The 23,500-nt window shown below is 44.7% G+C and overlaps 1 protein-coding gene across 4 annotated transcripts in view; it reads left to right on the forward strand.

Moving 5' to 3' along the window:
* LOC113585882 (glucosidase 2 subunit beta-like) overlaps window positions 1-23,500 on the forward strand; it is a 92,642-nt gene that overhangs the window by 10,849 nt on the left and 58,293 nt on the right. For all 4 annotated transcript variants that reach the window (XM_081714638.1, XM_035530072.2, XM_035530074.2 and 1 more), the window contains 2 exons: window positions 5,699-5,744; window positions 10,157-10,214. In XM_081714638.1, coding sequence (XP_081570764.1) covers window positions 5,699-5,744; window positions 10,157-10,214 — 104 coding nt within the window. The remainder of the gene's footprint in view (window positions 1-5,698; window positions 5,745-10,156; window positions 10,215-23,500) is intronic.

Raw genomic sequence — 23,500 nt, forward strand, 5'->3', positions numbered from 1 at the left:
AGACTAATGAAAGGTGAGGGATCCCAAAGGAGGGGCAGAACATCAGCAAGGAAGCAGAGGCAAACAAAGATGCGAGACAGGGTCACCATGGAGACCCGGTGCTCGGAGGGGCCGGCCGTGACCGGTCAGAAGGCGGGTGCAGCTTCACCCACCTCCACCTGTTCCTGCCTAAACCGTTCTCACCTCCACCCATTTCGGTGGTCAGATATGTTGGTGTATGTTCTGTACTCTCAGCCCCTGCTCCAGAACTTGATGTGCCTGTATATGTGTAGGTGTGAATATTAAAAGTGAATCAAAGCCTTTTTCAGTTTGCACTGAGCTATAGCTGAGCTTGAAGTAATTGGCAACAAAACGCACACACGCACACACATGCACACGCAAACGCATGCACGCAGGCAGTATGTTGATTAGTAATTTAAAATCTTGCAGGAACCATCAAGTTGCTCAATAAATTGGCTGCGTTTTATGAGGCACGCTGGTGTTTTTTATGATTATTGTTCGGCACTGCTGCTTGATAAGCTTCTGCCTGAATTTTGATTTCATTGCCTTAATTAAAATGCATTGAAGGTGCTCTTCCGCCAGCACAAATGTAAAACACCACAGCGTATTTTGCGTCAGTGAATATTTGATGTGATTCCGCTAATGGATTTGACTTTTGATTGGCTTGTGTTTTGTGTGTTTTTTTTTTTTTTTCCCCTCTCGTGAAGTGACTTGAGAAGTAAACAGTCAAACTGTGTGTGTGTGTGTGTGTGTGTGTGTGTGCACGCGCGTGTGCGTGCGTAAATGCGTGTGCGTGTGTCAACCCACTTACCTTGACTCGATAAATTGTTGAGTGAAAGCAGGACTTATGCACGGTAACCTTACTTTTGAACGATTGGTACATGTTTCTGTAATGAACACGCACGCACGCACACAACAGCTGTCTGCAGCCATCACAGTTAAAGCAGCGACAGGCATTGACAATTCAACACAAACTCATCCTCTCTGTGAGCGAGATGTGGGTTGCGTGCCCAGAGAGTTTGGGTGAGGCCTGCTCAGTCATGAAACGAGAAGCCCATTACCTTAAAACGAAGTAATGGCACTTTAGCAGGCCTTTTTGTTATACGTCACCCCGGTGCACAAGTCCAGATAGATGGTTTTGCTTTTTTGCCGTTAATATGCATGCATGTTTTTCTCTTCAGCAATCTAGTGTTAGTCCTCCGACTGCGTTCTCCGGGCTGGCTGGGCTGAACTGCTCCAGCTGTTCTCTGGATGTTGTTTTCAGGCTCGGGGGCTTCTCGGGGGCACGACCTTACAAAGGTCACAGGTCATTCATGAGTCTCCCTAGAGTTCATTAGCTCGCATTAGCGTTCACTTCCGCGGTAGATGCATTGAACCCTTGACCTCAATTTCCACTTCAGGTCCAAGATTTTGTAAGGATTGTGAGTTCATGGAAGGATTAATGTATCTGACCGGCTGCTTGGTCTTCACACCCGGCTGCTCTCCAAAGAGAGTGGAGGACATTTGACTTCCAGATCTTTTGATTTGAATCCTCTTGTTCTGTGGCATAAATAAGATACCAGGGATGACACGATCCAGCGTGCAAGGATTTCGACTCTGGGGTTGAAAGTTTGAGACATTCTCTTCTACAGGAAGCCCTTTGCAATGAAGGGAGCCTTACCTTGCACGTGTGCCCATGCCATGGCAATGTACCCCAGTCCAGTGGGTGTTCGCGTGCGCTACTCCTCCGCACCTCCTGCTGCTATGTCGTGCTACTCCTGCTGCTATGCCTTTCACTGTCTCCATCTCTCTACCTCCAAGTCAGAGCCTATAACTACCACAGCAGTCAGCAAACTGACATGCTAATCACATGCTAATGACCTGCTAGCAGTGTTCTGCTGCAGCGCCTACACGGCATGTTTACATCGATGCAGATCCAGTATCCGGTATCCTGAGTATATAGTCTCCAGCCTAGGATCTGACGAGCACATGGTGCCTTGCATCACTGGGTTACAAAAAAAAAAAAAAAGAAGTTTGAATCTCGATTTTGACTCCCTTCAGTATTCATGCCATCTTGCAAGATGGAGACCCTGCTAATACATCAGGTTCACTTAATATTAGGTTGTATTTTTTTTATTTAGCATTTCATCAGATAAGCCAGCAAACTCTATTACACGATGGCATCTGCTAGGAAGTTTCCGCAAATGATACCAGCAGCAAGAGAAACAAGCCTGAACTCCCAAACGATCTAGGAACTTGTCAGACGGTCATTCTTAGCAATCATTTGCCTGGCTGTAGTCACGTTCAGCCCGTGTGTGCCTAATCTGTGTGTTTGTTTTCCTTTTGTGTCAGACATTATTACATGCACACTTTGTTATTGCTTCTTACTGGCCTACTCATTATGCTGCCATTGTGTTTATGTTGCATGGTTTTGTATAGCGGGAACTAAATCTTTCATAGACCAGAGTCACGGAAGGGTTCCACGCGGCCCTGACCAGGACGTGCCTGCCGTTGCATTTCAGATGAGTACCAGATACAAGTATGAGCCAGAGCTTTTTCTGCATGGGGCTGTGGATACAGCGGATAGAAAAAGGCTACACACCCATATTAAAATGGCAGGTTTTTTTTTATGTATAGAAATGAGACCAAGATTAATAATTTCAGGACATTAATTTGACCTATAATTTATACAATTCAATTAAAAAGCAAACTGAAATCTTTTAAAGGGGAAAAATACAAATAAAATACTTAGAATAACATTGCATAAATATTCACAACCTTAAACTAATTCTTGGTAGAAGCACCTTTTGATTCTGTGACAGAATTCAGTCTTTTTGGGTAGGAGTCTACGAGTGTGGCACATCTTGACGTGGCAATCTTTGCCCACTCGTCCTTGTAAAATCGCTCCAGACCTGTCAGGCTGCGAGGGCATCTCCCGTGCACAGATCTGTCAGATTGTCATCGTGATCCCCTGTGCATAGATCCACGAGGCTGAAGCGGGAGAACGGGATTGCGATATACTTTTCAGGTCACCCCACAGATCTCCACACGGGTTCGGGTCCAGGATCAGGCAGGACTGTTCCAAAACCTGAAGGCTTTCTGCCAGAACTGACTGATATTTGGACGTGTTCGTGGTTCCCTACGGCTTGACTAAAGCCCCAGATCCGGCTAAGGAAAACGGCTCCAGCAAATACTGCTGCCACCACCACTGTGGGCGTGGTGTCCTTCACTGTGGGCGTGGTGTCCTTCACTGTGGGCGTGGTGTCCTTTTTGTGATGGGCCGTGTTGTTTTTGTGCCAAACGTATCTTTTGGAATTAAGGCAAAAAAGTTCAACGCTGGTCTCATCAGACCATAACACATTTTCCCACATGCTTTGCCAGACTTGCCATAAGTGATTGCAGCCAGGCTTGGATGCATTTCTTTGTAAGAAAACGCTTCCATCTTGCCACCCTACCTCACAGCACAGACATACGACCAATACAGGAGATTGTTGTCACAGGACTTTTACTGCAGCTCCTCTGATCTTGCTGTAGGCTTCATGGCAGCCTCCTGGACCAGTTTTCATCTTGCGCTCCTCTATTTTGGAGGGATGTCCAGTTCTTGGTAAAGTCACTGTTGTTCTATATTTTATCCACTTGTTGATGACTGACTGTCTTCACTGTGTTTTGGTATATCTAATGCCCTTCTCCTGACTGATAGCTTTCAACAATGAGGTCCCTTTGGTACTTCATACTTTGTGGACCATGGCTTTAGGAGTGAGATACAACGATGAAAATGTCTGGAAATTCCTACTAGAACAGCTGTACAGAATCCCTTTAATTGATGATGCATGTGTACTATTTAACATGAGCTTGAATCTGATTGGTGAACTGAATACAGCCACATCCCCAGTTTCACACTTATGCAACCATATTATTTTAGACTTTTATTTTGAATTTTTTCCCCTTGGTGATTTCAGTTTTCAGATTTAATTGCACAGTTTTCAGATTATAGGTCACGTTAAAGGTGGAAATAAATCCAAAAATATCGATCTTGGACTTTTTTTACATCACAAATTTTTTAGATGCGTGATACGTTATCAAGGCTTTGTTTCAGACACTGGATGTTTGGTTGTTTTTATGGAGGTCATGAGAAGTGGAAGAGGCTTCCCTGAGATCAGGAGAGTAGAGTCAGACCTAGAGTGAGTTTAGGGTGACCCTAGGATGAGCTGTACCTCTGTCTAGAGCCCACATGGTTCCTCTGATATTTCTCTGATGGGAAGTGCATTGTCATTTGATTTCATACAGGTGCAGTTGACTTGTTCTGTGCTGGAGATGAAAGGGGAACTGGACTTTGTTTGTGTGCACACACAAACGTGCACACACAGACACAGATGATCAAATGAGCTCAAAACAAAACAACAAATCCCATCCACATCTTGGCACCCTCGACTGTAGTTTTCAGTCTGGCAGCCTTGAATCCTACCCAAGGCTGACTCCCTCTTCTTATTCCATGGTCATGCCCTTCCTAACTGACAGCATGGCAGGCTGGAGGCCCTGGGGTTGGTAGATAGTTCTTAGGCCCCTGGGATTGGTAGATGGTCGTTATGGCCCCTGTGGTTGGTAGATAGTTCTTAGGCCCCTGGGATTGGTAGATGGTCGTTATGGCCCCTGTGGTTGGTAGATGGTAGGTAGGTCCCTGGGGTTGGTAGATGGTCGTTATGGCCCCTGTGGTTGGTAGATGGTAGGTAGGTCCCTGGGGTTGGTAGATGGTCGTTATTGCCCCTGTGGTTGGTAGATGGTAGGTAGGTCCCTGGGGTTGGTAGATGGTCGTTATGGCCCCTGTGGTTGGTAGATGGTAGGTAGGTCCCTGGGGTTGGTAGATGGTCGTTATGGCCCCTGTGGTTGGTAGATGGTAGGTAGGTCCCTGGGGTTGGTAGATGGTCGTTATGGCCCCTGTGGTTGGTAGATGGTAGGTAGGTCCCTGGGGTTGGTAGATGGTCGTTATGGCCCCTGTGGTTGGTAGATGGTCACATGGACTTTTCTTTCATCGTGGGTGCCCTCCCCACAGTCCTAAAGACCCCAGTGGCCCAATCAGGCATCATTCTCCCAGCATCTGCTTTTGTCTGGCAGAGTCGAGCTGTGAGGCAGGGAGCAGAAGGAGAAGAGGGCTTTTATTTCCGATTTTATTTATTTATTTTTTGGTGCAGAGTGAGCGTCATCAGGATTTGCTGACAGTACAAAGGCCTCTGATTGCAGATTGGAATTTGGCATCTTGTGCACACACTCTCTCTCTCTCTCTCTCTCTCTCCCTCCCTCCCTCCCTCTTTCTGTCGTGCTCGCTGTCTGTGCCTGATTGCCTTTTCATAGAGAACCCCCTCGTGCGTACCGCTCGAATCTTTCAGCTCTCGTTGCTATTATCAAAACGGCACAACCAACAAGCTAACACGGCTAATGAGACAGAAAAGGTACTGGCCGCCAATTAGCATAGTGTAATTAGCAGCCTATAATTTGCATGATGTTAATGGAGAGGACTGCCTTTGAAGGGCAGAGAAGATTTTGAAACCACCTGAGAACTTGGGTTTGGATCATTATGATCATTTAAAGCTCTTGAGCCTTTAAAATATCCTAAACAGACTTGTTGTGATGCTCTTATGTTTATTTTGCTGCTGCGTTTGCATCCCATTAAAATGAAATTGCACTGTTCTCACGCTCTCTTTATTTCCCCATCTGTGGTTAGGTCTCGCAGACGAACAAAGGCATGGCGTTCCGTCCCATGGTGACAGGTAAATGAACACCAGTGTTCACTGTTCCAGTGCTCATCCTCACTATTCTACAGCATAACCAGAAAGCTAAAACTGACCCCACCCATGCTGTAAACTCTAGAGCTCGCTCCCTCTCTCTCTCTCGTTCTCACTCTTCCTCTCTCTCTCTCTCCCTCTTCCCCTTTACCCTGGTTCTTTCCTTCTACCTCTCTCCTTCTCTCTCTCTCTCTGTGCAAAATTGATTCACTAGATTTACTCAGTCTAGTCTCTGGAGCATTTGGCTTTCCATATTGACAGAAACATATGCAGGAGCCGCTCTTATTATCTGTCATTCGTGGTGTATCGATCCGCGCCCGGCGTCGTGCTGTGCTAATTTATCAGACGCCACCCGCCCCGTTGACAGGGGACTGCGGCTCGGAGGGCAGGCGGAGGTATCCAGGGCCACTTCTACCCCCTCCGCCCACCCCCCACCCCCCAGCCAGGGCCGGTAGGCGGCAGTGTGCAAGGCTGATTCATGAATCATGCGCTCTCAATGAGACTCGAGTGAGAAGAGTCCACCCACCTTTAGCTTCTTAGCCAGTCTCGGTTGGTTAAAGAGGGAGATCTCGTATCGCTCCTCAAAGCTCTGCCATTCATCTTCCTCTCCATGGTCAAAAGATAATTTATCAGCCTTTTTGCATCCTAGAATTCATGGCTCGCATGGCAATTCTAAAATTGGTGCTTGTGTGTGTGTCTGTGTGTGAGTGTATGTTAGTGTGTAAGTGATTGTGTATCTCAGTGAGTATGTGAGTACGAGCGTGTGTGTGTGTGTGTGAGATGGACTTTGCTGCAGTGGGCAGTGTTCGTTGTCACTGTCGTGCAAGTTTTGTTTATCCAGGCAAGATTCTGCTTTCTACAGAGATATTTAAATTTCCTCCAGGCTTGCAAAACCAGGTGGCCAGTGAACTCTTCCCTCCACACAGGGAATCGATAGCGTTCAAGCGAACAGCATGCATTTAGCGGGGGGGGGCAGACAGAGAGAGTCTAGAGAAGGAAATGAGATGAGGAATGCAGAGAGGGAGAGAGAGAGAGATACACAGTGTCTGAGCACTGAGCGCACTGATTAATAACAGAGAGGAACTGTGAACAGGTACAGACTGAGTAACCACAGTCTGGCGGTAGAGGCAGGCAGACACAGACGCACCTCTGTGCCCACCGCTGTACAGCTGCAGGGGAGACGGAGCTACATGCTCTCACCACCTGTAGCCACCACACACCGCTACAAGACACATTCTACCCCAGATTTCAGACACTTCACCCAGAATTTAAAACACAGCGGAGATCTTACTGGGAGGGAACAGAGTGTCTGCAACACTCGCTGTAAAATATGCTTGTCACTCACACACTCGCACACAGACAGACAGACAGACAGACAGACAGACAGACAGAGGGAAGGGGCGAGTCATCACTGCTGTGCCACATTATATTAGTTCATATTGATCTCCACAGTACATTTTATGTGCTGTGTAAAACATATTGCATATGTCTGCATATACAGTATATGTGTACACATAAGAGTATACACTGTATACACTGCACAGTATACTGCTATTCCCTGCTCTGTCATCTGTGTTTGTGTATGTTGCTGTTTGTGTTCGTTACTTCTGTTTATCTAAATACTTTGGCAATACAATATGATTCTGTCATGCCAGTAAAGCTCGTTTAAATTGATAATGTAGAGACAGAGAGAGACTTAAACAGCAGAAATCTGGGCACTAGAGCAAATGGAAAACTATGAAATTTGGGACCAAACACCCACAGTTTTACTGCATCTTGAATTCTGCAGAGAGATCCTGTGGGTAAACAGGAATGTGTGGAACCTGGCCAGCAGAGCTGACCTGGGCAGGTCCCCACTCCTCCTGGATAAAAGATGAGAAAAGATGTTGCAAATTCCGGTACCACCTCGACCCAGGCTCCCTTCCCCACAAAGCCTTTATCAGCAATAAACGAAATTCAAATGACCCACTACACCTACTGGCCAATAAGAAAAACCTAGAAAATAGTCCAACTCGACCCTCCACACTGAAAGGAACTGAAGACAACAACAAAGTGCTTTATGTCCTGTATTGGAAAAATGAAATTGCGCGTCAGAACAAACCAAAATTTCATGAAATACTTGATCGTGAATGCAGATCAGCAGATTATCTCATCAGATTTGAAGAAGACAAACAAAGGCGAACCCTGTGTAAATCCGGAGCGAGTGACCGTAAACTGGCCACAGGAACAGGAAGGCAGAGACAAAGCCTGCTGTCCAGAGAGGACAGGATCTGCACCCCTCTGTCTGTCAGGAGAAACTGAAACTCGGCGGCACTTCGCTTTTTCACGTCCAAAAACCATCAGAGAAGCCTTTCTATACAGAACTACTAACATCCCCACCTTCCTCACACTGCCCGATGCAGAAAAACGGAAAATGTTACTGGGGGAAAACGCAGAAACTGTAGATTTAGCAGGAAAGTTTATACAAAACTACCATAAAATCAGAGAAAACACTATAAAAGATGCATTCACAAGCCTCTAATCTAATGTTTGTTATCGTTGACTTCATTGTATTCCCTTTGGTTCAGACAGTGAAAATATCTAATGTTCTACAATCTTTGTTGCTGTTATGTTTATTTGATTTTATTTATTAATTTTCTATTTGTATATAAATAATCTCCATATACTGTATTGCTTTGGCAACATGGGCAATTTATGATGTCATGGCAGTAAAGCTCATTTGATTTGATGAGAGAGAGAGAGAGAGAGAGGTGGGCAGATGGGCAGGTGGCAAAGTAAAACCTCAGTAGCATCCTGGGAAACCGCTGGTATCTAATGGGCTCTTGTGGACAGCATGCTGCTCTGAGAAGCCCATACCATCTTTCTTTCTCTTCTTTCTAACCACCTGTGTCTCTCTCTCTCTCTCCTCTTTTTTTTTTTAAAGCCCACATCTTTCAAGCTAAAATATTTAACTAGTTTTGAAGTTGGGAAGTTTTCAAGAAAAACTCTGCCTCAACCTTTATCTTGAATTTTGTTTTTATACTTGGGATAGACAAAAGGATATACTTAGGACTTTAAACGTTTTGAGTTTGTGGGTTTGTTCCTTTGTTCCAGCAGGAATAATTGCTCAGTTAGTGTTGAATAGATTCTGAAGGTGCACCTCTGTGTTTAGAGCTGAATTCTTTGGTAGCCCTTCGTAAATGTCATACCATTTGAAAAATATTACACTATTTATTCACCCATTTCATTACAATAGCAATTGTCCCAACGGAAATGATGATCTATTGTAATTACATTTCTCTGCGTATCGCATTTGTGTAACGTTGTACAATGTCCTCCAGGGTTAAGGGAGAGTGCAGGATACAAAACTTTAATTTGGGTTTTGAAAAGGGGGGGGAAAAGACAGCCAGCCTGATTATTATGGTAATCTTGTTCCCTCGCTCCCTTTCTCCTTTTCTCTCTCTTTCTCTCCCTCTCTCTGTGTCAGTTAGATTTCCGAGCAATCTCCACACCACATTCTGGATGCCAGAAGGTCTAATAGGGTCTGTGTCGGAAAAGGTGTTGGCTGTCTCTTTAGATTAAGGAGCAAAACCCCTTTTTCAGTTGTGGCCAGCTGACCTACATAAATCTTCTTTTGGGCCGTGTTGGTTTTTCGCTCACGTTTCAAGAATTCTCAGGCAGTGGCGTCTGGTTCTAGAACCTACCTGCGGCATTCTAGAACTTGATTTGAAAGCATGTGGCCATGAGTGGCACTTTCACGCTCACGCGCTAATCCACCTCCACCCCGCCCCCTTTCAACCGCTCGTACCTTTTATCGCCACCCCGGCCTCCTACACTGCACCCTGATTGGCTGTTGGGTACTGATGTAACATTCCCCAGAGCCACTTTGCGTTCAGTACAGCAGCATGGGACAGTGGCTGAAGAAGGAAAACAACAAAAACAACAACAAAAAAAGAGAAGTAAACATTAGATATAACGTATCGAGAAATCTATTCTTGTATGACCGAACGTGTGTGGACAGTCGCGCGGGATCGTCTGACGCGTGCAAATACGAGAGGTTGGTGCGCGTCAGTCCCGGTCTTGTGCCCTATAACCCTGTTATTAAGACTTGAGCTCTGGAGAAGCAGCTGGTTTTGATCTTTAATAGTCTGCGTCATCCGCCAGATGGTTAGGGGCTCAAATGTGTGGTGTGCTGGGTGCAGGAGGTGTCTCAGACCAAACCCCCCCCCCGCCTTTTTTATTTGATGTACTTGATATAAATGGATTTCTTTGATGGGAAGTCACATCCAATGATTTTAGACACCCAGACACACGACTGACGCATTTCGAACACATTAGCTTCAGATTTTCTGTAGGGTTAGGGTGTGTGTTAATGGACCGAATTGAAGTACATGTGTGTGTGTGTGTGTGCATCGCAGGGTTCAAGTGGAGGAAGGCAGAGCTGGTGTGATCCACCGTGGACAGCGGGAGGGTGAGGTGAGTGACGTCTTGCAGGTGTGAACGGACCTGGAGTCGGTCTGCTGTGCCGGGAAGGGAGACCGGGTTCTGGAGGTCTGACTGGATGTCTTCATTAACGTTCTGCCAGTGTGTGCAGTTGAGCTACGTGGTACCTCCTTTTTGGATTTAGAGTGTGACAAGTGCAGTTTAGACAAATGGTTTCCCTTACTGCCGGGAGTGCGTGTGTGCTGGTGTAAGAGAGAATTTTTGGGTGTGACAGAGGGTTAGAGAGAAGAGCGAGCGAGAGAGGGAGAGAGCGAGAGCGCATGAGGCCATCTGTTCCACTTTCAACTGTCTCACACACCAAAAAAAAACCCTCTAAAAAAGTACCCGTGTAAAGAAAATGGCTTCTGTCAGCGCTTCGGGAGCACTAGGGGTCTGACACTGACCCGAGACCAGCTTCGCTTGGGCAGAGGATGTAACTGGCACAGTGCTGATCAGGCTTCAAGTTCCTTCACCACCGCCACCACGGTGCACGCGTCTGCACGCGGCGCCGTGTGGGTGTGCGGGCGCGCGCTTCACCATTGTTTTGATGTAAAACTATTTAGATTTTCCATTACTGCAGGCCCGACAGCAATATGACTAATGCTCCTTAAAGAATGGTTTAGCTAGCGGTTCACCTGCGCTTTCTCGGCGACATAATCCTTTATATAACGAAAACGCTAATACCCTAAATAACATTCAAATAATGACTTTTGTCAAGCAACAAGAACAAAGAGTGGAATGGCAATGAATTCTAATGAAGTTTTTTTTTTTTTTTTTTTTTTTTTTTTTTTTTTTTTTTTTTTGAGCCACGGAACATTTGAATATGCATGACTATGGAAATGTGCACTTAGCCGTAATCAAAACAAACGATGATCAAGCTTTGCGCTTTACGCTGGTCGCCAGTGATTGTGGTTAACGAGCAATTTACATAAGCAACGACGTTAACGACCGTAACGAGAAGCGGCGCGCGTGAGATAACGGCGGTATCTACATATGGGAAAGTCGAAAAATGCTGAACTGTTAACACAGCAGGCGCGTTATACGCGTGGAGAATGGAAAAAAATACCGCGACTTAAGCTATTTTTTTCCTCATGTTATCTCGTAGAAAAAAGTAGGCCTTGTTTTTGTAAGCGTTGCTGAACGCCTAGTTCTTTATGGCCTACTGTAGCTAGATACCAGATCAGATTCGCGCGATCGGACAAGTTTATTCAAGTTATTCAAGTTTATATTCGAGACTGGCATTCGGGTGGCGAAAGCTGTCTCACTAAAAATAATGTAACAATTTCAACAAGCGCCAACCGGCCCAAGGTTTCGATATGTAATCATTATTAATACTAATACCCTTAAATAATTTTAAGAGATGAAATGACAGTGTAGTATAGCGTTAGTCCAGCGCTGCAGTGTGCATCCATCCACCATCATATGAGAAAGGAACTTCAAAGAAATTTATGCCATTCGGTTTGATTGCATTGAACAAGGTAAACCGTATATAAGATATATTATGTATCATTTTCTTTTTGTTGTTATTCTCATTCTCAGCTCATTTTTTAAATCGTTTATAATGTTAATTGCTTTCGCAGTAGTTGTTAATTACAATTCATGGCAATAAACAATGAGAGAGAGAGAGGGAGAGAGAGAGAGAGAGGAAGAGATACAGAGAGAAAGAGAGAGGAAGAGAGAGAGAGAGAGAGAGAGAGAGAGAGAGAGAGAGAGAGAGAGAGAGAGAGAGAGAGAGAGAGAGAAGCTATGGAGATCTCTCTCTCTAAGTTGCAACCTTGTGGTGACTTTGCTGTTCTGTTTGTGTGGTGGGCTGTTGTGGGCTCCACTCCCTCATTGAAAGACAAACAACATGAGCAAAAGCCATTAGAGAGTAATTAAGGCTTAATACTCATTTTATGTTGGTTTTCTGTCCCCCCCCCCCCATTCATTCTTACAAACCATGTATCACAGTCTTACGCACACTCTCACAGTCTTGCGCACACTCTCACAGTCTTGCGCACACTCTCTTACACACATTCTCACAGTCTTGCGCACACTCTGTCTTACACACTCTGTCTTACACACTCTGTCTTACGCACTCTGTCTTACGCACTCTGTCTTACGCACTCTGTCTTACGCACACTCTGTTTTACGCACACTCTCTGTTTTACCCTTACTCTCACAGTCTTACGCACACGCTCTGTCGTACGCACACTCTCTGTTTTACCCACACTCTCTTACCCACACTCTCTGTTTTACCCACACTCTCTTACCCACACTCTCTGTTTTACCCACACTCTCTTACCCACACTCTCTGTTTTACCCACACTCTCTTACCCACACTCTCTGTTTTACCCACACTCTCTTACCCACACTCTCTGTTTTACCCACACTCTCTTACCCACACTCTCTGTTTTACCCACACTCTCTTACCCACACTCTCTGTTTTACCCACACTCTCTTACCCACACTCTCTGTTTTACCCACACTCTCACAGTCTTACGCACACTCTCAGTCTTACCCACACTCCCTTCTATGCTCCCTGGCTTGCGAGATCTCTGCTAAATTCAGTTTCCACTTGAATGTTTAAGTTAATGCAGGAGCAGAAAGGATTCAGAGCAGTGTCGGGCGAAACACCCTTTGCTGTAAGCAAAGCATCACTCTGGATGAAGGAGTCTTTCTTTTGTCCTACAGCCTCAGTGAAGTTCTAACACTCACTGGGTGAGATTTAGTGTCCTGCTTTTTCTTTTTCCTTAATGCTTCTAGAAAAAGATGGGCTTTCTCCCTGGATCCTGGCTTTCCTTACTGTAGAGCACACTGCTGTAACTGTGACAGACACTTGTGTTGTCTCCACTTGCATACTAACAAGACCTTCTCTGAAGAATGCCTGGAAAATTATACTCTTAAGGATACGGGCGTGATACACTTCTCAGCTGGAATAATACTTGACATTGTGAATGTTAAAACATTGTGCTTTGGAAAATTCCCTGGTTTGTAGCAAACACTGACACACTAAAGGTCTTGGTTTGCTTTAACATGTTCCAGTAATTGAACTGACAAGCCAAATGTACCTAAGATAGTGCAGAAGATTCTAGAACATAAGTCAACATCTGTGGGAATGGGGCAGAAGATTCTACAACAGAAGTCAACATCAGTCTTCCTAACAGACCTGCCAGTTAAACCCAAATAAAAAGCTATGTGGGTGTTAACCAGCTTACCTGGAAGTGTTGGGTGTAGGCTGAGACTGAACAGGAAGCTAGCTTTCCCACAGGAGGGTTAGACTTTAGAGGCTCTGCATCAAACCCACACGGGTACAGCACACCATCCCAACATTTGTGCCTATTCATGTTTGCTGAAATGTCCTTCTTGGCTCGGTGGGTTGTGGGTATTAAAATGCTTAGTCCAACCCAAACCAAGCAGAAATGGAGACAGGCCAGCACATTTCTTCCAGTGAATCAATAAATCAGAGTCGTGATGGCGTGACCGGCCTCGTTCGTTTGGTGCCTTTTCAAATCTTTTTTGATGGGTGGTGTCTGTCATCACCTGAGTCCAGGTAAGCTCTCACTGCACAGTCTCTCATGGCTTGGTTGATATTATAAGATGTTGAGCCCTGAATGCAAAGGGTCGGAGTCAGATTGTCAATGGTTTTTCATGGTTCCCTCGTAATTCATCACTGGACCACTTAAGGGCATTCTCCATGTAACACTGTATTCTAGAATATTCCATTAGCATATTTGTTAGTGCTTTGAATGTCCAGTTATTATGTAGATGTGTCCTGACTTAAAACGCTACGTTATTGTTCGATGTTGCCGATGAAGAAGGTTCGGTTGACACGGTCGTGGGTCGCAGGCGGGATGAAGGGGGGTGGTCACTGAGCCTTCACATGAACCGTTTTTAAAACTGGTTTATTGAACGGTTGAAAGATTGAACGTTTTGGCGCTCATCTGGGACATGTTTCAATTTTGCTGTGAGACAGAGAATGTGTGTGCGTCCACGTTATCTGTCTCCTCTGATGGCCAGTAGGTGGCAGCAGATCACAGGTGGTTTGATGAAACTGGACTCACGTTCACACCTTTCTTTCTTTGTCTCTTTCTTCTGTTTTTCTGTTTCTGTCTCAACATTTCTCTCTCTCTCTCTCTCTTTCTCTCTCTCTCTCTCTCTCTCCCTTGCCATCCATCTTTGACTCTCCTCATCTCCTTGTATGGCTTTATGGTTTGCATGTGGAGCTGGTGTCCTTTTCTCTCGTTCTGTTCTCTAGCTCCCCCCCCCCCCCACTCTCTCTCTCTCCCCTCTCACTGTGCTCTACTGGGCTGTGCTTGTGGAATTAGAGGCGGGGTCTATGGGCTGCGCTGGGCTGGGCTTGTGGAACTACAGGGTGGGGTCTGTGTGCTGTGCTAGCCTGCATTGCTGTGTTCAGCCAAACCCTTCCTCCTAGTCCCTTACTCACACCAAGCCTGAGATGCTCAGACACACATTCAGACACACATTCCCAGTGAGAGCCTGGTATGTAGTTGTAATGGTTTTCTCCTCCTCTCTTTCTATAGGAACAAACTCAAATTTATCGAGGTAGTGCAGTTAAATTGGTATATCATTATGGGTTGCATTACACGTGTAACTACCACAAATTACAATATAAAATACCGAGTAACAGTGCGCAACACTGCCCTGTTGTCATGTAATCGAAAACGGAGCATTGGTACACACAGTATCACTGTATCAGACTGTTGCTACATTGTTACTCTGTGTATTACACTGTGGCCGATGACACAGCCACGCCGTAACGACGCCTGTGTAACGTAGCGCGGCGACGCTGCGCGTTTCCTCGTGTTTCATCCCTTCCGTCACTGTGCTACAATGTACACACACGCGATCAGGAAGCAGGAACCGCACGCCAAAGGCTGCAGGGCCGTGGTTGAGAGGCACACGCGTGGACCTGGGCTTCCGCCGTGATGTCACGGGCACGGCTGTTACCCTGGGGAGCTGTTGGCGGCGAAGAGTTGCGGCCAGCGCCCCGCTGAATCGTGTGCGGCGCGGCAAGTGTTTCATCCTTCTTCTCTGCCTTTCTTTGTTTCATCCTTTCTATTCTCGTCTTTCTCTAGCTCCCTTTTGCTTCTCCCTCCCTCTCTCTCTCTCTCTCTCTCTCTCTCTCTCACTCTTATCTCCTCTTCTTTCTCACTCTCTTTGTCTATTTCTCCTGTGCTCTCCCTTTGTCTCTTTCTCTCTTTGTCTCGCGCTCTCTCTCTTCTCCAATCCACCTCCCTGTGCAAGGTCTCTCTTTGCAGTCGGATCACTTCCTCAGTGTGCACTTGTGTCTGGCCCTGTCTGCACACCAGGCCAGAGAGCTTATATAACTCTAACCATCCACCTGAGAGCCTTCAGAGAGAAAAACGCTGCCCAGAGTTCACTTCCCACACTACTGCTCCGTGTGTGTGTGTGTGTGTGTGTGTGTGTGTGTGTGTGTCTGGGCTGGGCTCGAGGATGCCCAGAGACACTCTTCTCTGCTTTGCTCCGGTCGTCCAGCGATCCCGCCATCCATGGCCTGGTAATGGAAAAAATGGGTGGACGAAGTGGGTGTGTTGAGAGGGTAATGGAACTGTCAGGAGTGCGTGTGTGCGTGTGTGTGTGTGCTTGTATATGGAGGGTAAGAGATGCTCTTATGCCTTTCTCCTTGACCCATTCTCTCTCTAACACACAGCGAGTGTGTGTGTGTGTATGATGTGTAAGGTGGATGAAAAATGCTTCCATGCCACTCCCTTTGACCCCCACCCCCACATGCATGGGGCTGTGGGGCGCGCACATGTTCATGCATCAGCCTGTGTGTGAGCAAGACATCCAAGGCTCCAGACATGGCTAGATGTTTTCACCCTGTCACCATGAACTTATAATATCCTTATGAAACAGTCGGGAGATACACGCTTGTTTTCCTCCTCCTCTTTATCAATCGTCCCTGTTCCTCTCTCTTTCAGTCTCTCCATGTCTGTCTGCATATCTGTCTCACTTTCTGTACATGTTCTTTCCGAAGCAATAAATCCTTAAAAAAGTTCATATAAACAATAAAAACGTTTTTTGTTTTTTTTTTCATTTCCTAATTCAATCCACAGAGCTACTCTCTCTTGCTCTCTTACGACTTACGAGGGAGCTAGGGAGCTCTTTCTTCTCTCTCTCTCTCTCTTTTCCCCTCCTATCTTTTCCCTTGTTTGTTGACAGAGACTGTGTAATATTGTCGTTTGGTAACGTAAAACCGGTAAAAGCGTAATCACTGTCAAAGTGTCACCGTAAGCGCGGCGTCTCCCTGGCGTCGGTGACGGAGCCGTCAGTCAGGGTCTTAGGTGCTCATTGGCTGAGTGAGCGCCGCGTGTTTACAAACAGGAACCCTCTGGAAACAACCGGGACGAAACGGAGGGCGAGGCGGCCGACGGGGAGCGTGGGCGGGGGAGGGGAGGAAGGAGGAATGGCGCTAATTAGATGCTAACACGACAGCGTTGTTTTGACATTTCATTTGCATCGGTGGTGATTAGGGACACCTGCATAAACACGCGAGCGTGCTCTGCCAGACTTAAGACGCTCGCGCGGAGAGTTGCGCCACGGAGCTGGCCGGCTAGCCCGCGCGCACCGTGCGGACGATTGCGGTTTTTGTTTGTTTGTTTGTTTGTTTGTTTTTTTATTTCCCCCGGATTGCCCCGCAGCGGAGATCTTCTCGCGAGATGTTCGTTTATCGAATCGAGACGATTACTCGGTTCTAAAAGTCTGTGTTAGATTTCAGTCGGAAGGCCCACCGGCGGTGTGGGGCTCCCAACGGGTGAACCGCAGTCTGCAAATAGCGAGGAGGCGAAAGAGCGCAGGTACGAATAATAACAAATGTCAGAAGTGTCGTTGGTAGTCGGCGTGGAAGCGTTAATGAGGCGGATTCAGAGCAACGAGAGGCCCTTTAACAAAACGTCAGCGGGATTCGTTCATCCAGCGCTGTCCTTTTATGTGTGTCAGACTCAGAATGCGGCGTTGCAAAGACTTCCATGATTGGAAGAGGAGGCTTCTGTTTTCCTCTTTGTGCAGAAGGAACAAACACAAACACGAACGCGTGGTCAGGACTGGAGTAACCATCTATGGCTCTGGGCCCAGCACCATGGTGATCAAAGCATTCCCCACTACTAAACTGAAAAAGAGAAGGATTTTATTCAGCATCCACAGTGGTTTAAATGGTTTTAGGGTGTTTCATTGTCATACGTCCTGGATTTAGTCCTGTGTCTGTACAGGTCCTTGCTAGGTATACAGTATGTAACTGTAAAAACAAGCTGTTGACGAGAAAACACTCAAGTCATTTTAAACGTCTCCAAATGCTGAGTAAAATACATTTTTTGATATTTAGCACTGCATTTTTCTACGGCTGTGGTGTGTGGAGCGTGGTAAATATATAGAGATGATGTGTGTAAACTTTATGCTTATGATGTCGCTGGGTTTGTTAGTTTTGCCTGAGAGCTGGAGGGTGAGTGGTGTTTGTGATCTCAGCCCTGGTGCCTGGACGATGCGTGGTGGCTTGCCGATCAAAGGGAACAGGCAGTAAGTAATTGATGGTGGCCACTACCGCCACCGCAGACATATCAGGGTTAAAGAAAACCTGAACCTTATGAGACTGGAGGACCCTGCTGGGCCTAAATGAAGGTGTGTGTGTGTGTGTGTGTTGGTGGATTTAGGTGTAGATATTTTTGTGTGTGTGTGTGTGTGAGAGAGAGAGAGAGAGAGAGAGAGAGAGACGGGGAGAGAGAGAGAGAGTGTTGATAGTGACAGGCTGGCTTTTTCTCTACCAAGGCTCTGTCAGACCTTTCTCTTATCTAGCCTGTTTTTGCAGTCTTAGGTACAGCTAAGCTGAGCTTTGCGTGTGTGTGTGTGTGTGAGACATGGATAGATAACACTGGCACTGGAAGACTGGTAGAATTTTACTCCCCAAATTCTTCTCGGAAAAACTCTTGGAGTTTGTATTATTTTCTGGTGTATGTGTGTTTTCCTTGGTAGTGTATATTCTGCATATGCATGCACACTTCTCTGCTGACCTTTATCACTCCATCAGCTTGGTGTTTCTCTGCCGTGGTGTTTTGCTGCGGTGTTTGCAGTAAACAGTAAAACTGCACAAATGACCTTTCCCAGTGTGGATGAAAGGCCAGGCGCGCAGAGCCGTGGGCTGGTGCGACGAGTTGGGCGTGCAACCCCGTTCGAGTCGAACACGACACGTGAGGTCCGACATCAGGGGTGAGCTGGGTCCCAGCCAGGGAGATCCATGTTCATGTCACACATGGGGTTGGTCCGGTTTCAGCTCGGAATCGCTGCAAGCCGATTGGCCGAGCTGCATTGCAGGCAAAGGAATAAAGGCACACCGCAGGGCAGATGCGCTCAGCGTTGTTCAGTTTTTGCGGCAGTGTATATCGTCAGCCCACTCTAGACAGGTAACAGATGCGTGTTTACTGTCACAAATAGGACTGCTTATCACTTGAATGTGGCAGCTTCTATTTCGGTGTTCGAGTTTTGATAGAAATCATAGTTGGTTTGCAATCTTCAAACAAACAAAAATAGCATGAAATGAAGCAACAAAGTTGCTCTTACACAGGGCGTGTTGAGTGCCAGGTCCTGAGCTTTAGGGGCTTATTTCCGGCATGTTTTATTGGTCAGCATAGTGAAACAACGGACAGGTGGCACTCTGGTGTGTAGGGGCAGGTTAGCCAGCCATCTTAGAACAGAGTGCATTGTGGGTAATCGCCCAACGTGATCTGTCACCACATTTGCAGTTTTTGAAAGGAATTTAATTAAACTACAATCTTTGGGAACAGGTTTGGATTTTTATAAGTGGGTAAACATGCATTTTCTCTTTCACCATGATGTAACTGCTGTGAGCCATGGACAAAATGAGAAGTGGATTGCTAATGAGGAAAGAATAATTTGAAAAACTATTTTATAATTATAACAATAAAGACTACTCCAACCAGTCCACCTGTTACCTGATTTGAGTGTTCTTGTGTAGAACACATCCAGGCCTTTGTTACCATAACAACATAACAATGTTATGTTGGTAAGCTATTCAAACTGTGCAATAAGCAGTGCATTACACAAAGCATTAATTATTCATATTCATTTATTATGTGTATCAATATTAATCAGTTTTGGACATCATAGAAAACTGCAGGAAATTCCTGTGGTGTGTAATTTTGCTAATAGTGACCTGAAGATCCTCTCCTGGTTTATCCCAGATATTTTAATAACAGTTCCTAGGTTAATAATGCAGATAAAGTGGTTCCTTGGCAGAAAAATGTCAAACATTCATGTTAATCTATCAACCTACATTTATATTAACTTATCATGCTATATTTATGTTAATCTGTCAATCTACATTCGTTAGTCTATCAACCTAAATTTATTGTAATCTATCAACCTACATTTTTGTCAATTTATCAGCATGCATTTGTTAATCAACCTACATTTGTTATCAGCCTATATTTGTTAATCTGCCAACCTACATTGATAATCAACCTACATTTGTTAATCTAGCAATCCACATTCATGTTAATCAATTTACTGACTCCCATTCACAATGTAGCTAAGCAACAACAACAAAAAAAGCAATAGAGGAATAATATAAAATAGCAAGTACTGTAGCATAATAACTATAATGACACAATAACTTTAAACACAATAAGCAATTAAAACAAATAATTATTCATGGAGATTACTTAATTTCAGCAAGAAAAATAATAAACAAGTAAAACAATTGACTAAAACCAAAGATGCATTGAAGATTATTTACTAAATACACTAGTTGAGTATCATCCCTCATCCAGGAGAACCATTTTTACCCAAACAGCCTAATGCGATTTTAGTTGCCCTGATAATCCAACAAGGAATCCAATCCGGAATCCTAATCCAGAATTCTTCTTCCAACTGTTAGAGGTGCAGTGATATATTCGTCAATTACGTTCAGTTAAAACATTTGGCCAGTTGTTTACAAACAATAGTCTATAGCTAGAGCTGATTTTTAAAATGTCAATCAAAAAGGGAAAAAAAAAAAAGATTTTCATGTTTCTTCAGAGACAAGCTATACGTTCCATTTTTAATCCATTTTATGATGGAATGTGAGCAAATCTCATGAACATACGGTTAAAATATTTTTGTTTGACCAACTAACTGAAAAGAGCCACTAAAAGGAGAACGAAGTAGAGCTATCAAACTACTATCAAACTACTTTTTTTCTTTCCTCAAAATTCAGCCAACAATTTGCATATTAGTGGGGGTTTTTGTGTGTGTGTGTGCTGAGTTTTGTCTGTAATCCACCTGTGGTGAAATTACTCACCAGTACTACTGCAGCGCTCTACAGCTTTTTTTTTTTAAAATTCTGACAGAGAGAAAGTGAGTGTGAGTGAGCTAGCAAAATATCCACCCAGTCTTCAGTTCCTCTTAGGTGCCATACAGATGATTGAGCCTGACACAAAATGGCTCCGGGATCCCACAATGCCTTAAGGCGCAATCCTGTGCCTTAGGGATTGCCCACTTTCTGGTCTGTCACTTTTTAGTTGGAGAGACTTTTTTACCGTGACTCCAAATTTACTGGGTCAGCTCAATACAGCATATCAAGGCCATGTGTACTTTCCTGTTGCCAGTTCTCCATCATTACTGCTGGATTTTACTGGCTGGCTGAACACACCGAGGGAATGACCCATTGTTAAAACAGATTTCCGTTACTTTGCTTCCGCTTTTTGGGACAACGGGATGACAGGCAGAGCTAAACTAACTCGAGTGAGCAAGGATCGGCAGTAACTGGATTTGGTGTGACACCACTGAACCCAGACAGTAATGCACACAGGCTTGTTATAGCCTGTCAGGCTGAAAGATAAGGACAGAGTTAGAATTGAATCTTTCACAGGGCTATCAGCAACCATTAGCGCCTGCAAGCTGTAATAAACCCCTCTGTTTTTTATATACTTTTATATTTCTTCTCTGACAGCATGAAAATACACAGGATGATGGGCCAAGAAAATTCCATTAATTTCCCCCCCGGCCTCCCGCTCTCTCGCTCTCTCGCGCTCTCGCGCCCCTCTCTGTTGCATTCTTTTTTTTTTCTCCCCCTCTCTGTCTCTCTCGGTTCAGCAAGCTTCACTGGCATGACCGTAAGCATTTACAGTATTGCCAAAACGGTATCACAGTAAAACAGCAATATTAAGGAAATTAAGAATGGTACTATATTTGAATAAATACTGCCATTAAAAGAACTGTCGCATGAACGAACGCTTCATGCGACAGAGAAAAGTAAAGAAGTGAAAAGGAAAACAAGAACAAGGAGAAGAAGAATAAATGGCCAGATAAATGTTTACAAACAAGGCCGTACAGTCCCTCTCTCTCTCTCTCTCTCTGTTGCATTCTCTTTATCTCTCTGTCTAAGGAGATTCTATATGGGTGCTAAGGTCAGCTTATCATCAAGCTAAATGCCAATGTAATTATTAAGAGTCTGGAGACTGTGAGACGAGATCATGTCCTGCAGCATACACACCATATTTAATTAATAAATGTCACCCCTTGGCGCGCGTGCGTGCGCGTGTGTGTGTGTGTGTGTGTGTGTGTGTGTGTGTGTGTGTGTGTGTGTGTGTGTGTGTGGCGGGGGGTGGGTGGGTGGGTGAGTGTGTCTCTGTGTGTGTGTGTGTGTGAGTGTGTGAGCACATGCATGTATGCGTGTGGGTGTGTGGGGACCGAGGTAACACGCAAGCTCTTACGAAGTGAAAAGAGCAAGTGAACACCTGGACACTAAATCTAGAACAGAGTGGTTTATAAAAGATGAGTTCCATGGTTGTTCTCTTCAGCTGTGCGCCGCAAGATGTGCACAAATTGCATAATAACATTTGAAACACTATGGTAAGCTGTAGAAATGTATTATTAGTTTTACTTCAAGTTTTATAATTACAACTAAGTTACTAGTCTGTGATGAGTGAAGTGTTGGGGTCAAGAAAAGTCTCATATGATATAATGTGGATTAATCAACAGTGAACCAGCGAGGCATTGGAACTGGACAATGCAAGTGTGGCATCTTATAATTCTGGACTCGCGTCTCCCTGAAAGCCTCTGGGTTCGCCACAGTGATTATGGTGCTGAACATTTGACCAAATGGGACAGTGCGATGCTCCGCTGACGTTCTTTTGTGCGCGGGCCTGCCTGTGCACAAGTGCTGTCCCTCAGGAACAGGTGGAGCAGATACTCTGAGACTACCGGCGCTGCGGTCTGCAGCCAAACTGCGGTGTTACCTAGAAGTGTTACAAGACAATGTTACAAGGTAGTGCTATTCTGTTACAGATCACATCTTCCCTCCCAACAAAATTAGTTTACCAATTATTATTAAAAATAAATAATACATCTCTTTAGTCAGTGTTTTACACTGTTTTTAAAACGTATTTTTATACCATTGTTTATTACAGCATAATTAATGACTAATTATTTAGTACCATTTAGAAAATGTATATTTTATGACAATTTCAGCTTGCTATAATTTTGACAATCGTTTTATCATATTATTATTGACTTGTACCTATCCACAAATGGATTAATTTGTGCACAAATGTCCATTGCTACCATGGTATTATTGTGAGCCCTGGGTGTCAGCTACAGGAAGTGATCATGACTCTCCACACTATAAGCATTGTGCTCAGGTGAATGCCATATTTATTGACTGAATAATACAAAATGCAAATTGTTGCGGTCGTGAAAAGGTATAGCTTACTACTCTCAGCTCTCTCTCGCCATACGCATAATGTAGTTTTAGGAATATGAATATCAAATTGTTTTTATTTGATATCCACTTGAGTGGCAAGAAATTAGATTTTACGTTACGCTACAATGATAACAGGACTCATTCAGACATAAAGTGCAATAAAATTTTACAAATACATTGTTATAAAAATACAAGTTATAAAATTAAATAAACATACTTGAAAAAGACAAAAAGACATGCTGCTGGGATCCTGAAAAGACAACCACTAGGAGTCTCGCCTCCCGCTCAGCAAAGTGTGAACCACAGCGTAAAGGTTTGTTTTACAGTTCAGAGAAAAGCCGTTTTGTGATTATGCAAAGACAATTTACTCACTCGCCACCATTAGCACATTTAACAAATGTTAAACATGAAAATGTCAACCACAGGTATTAACAAACTGTTTTACAAAGTTCAAACATTTGAACAGTGTAATGCACAATTTGCGTTACCATTTGAGGAGCGGAGCTGAGGTGTTCTACGTCTGGCCATACGCAAAAATGACTGTGACATCATATTATGACATCAA

The sequence above is a fragment of the Electrophorus electricus genome, chromosome 5 (assembly GCF_041902795.1).
Source record: "Electrophorus electricus isolate QZ-2024a chromosome 5, ASM4190279v1, whole genome shotgun sequence".
Taxonomy (NCBI): domain Eukaryota; kingdom Metazoa; phylum Chordata; class Actinopteri; order Gymnotiformes; family Gymnotidae; genus Electrophorus; species Electrophorus electricus.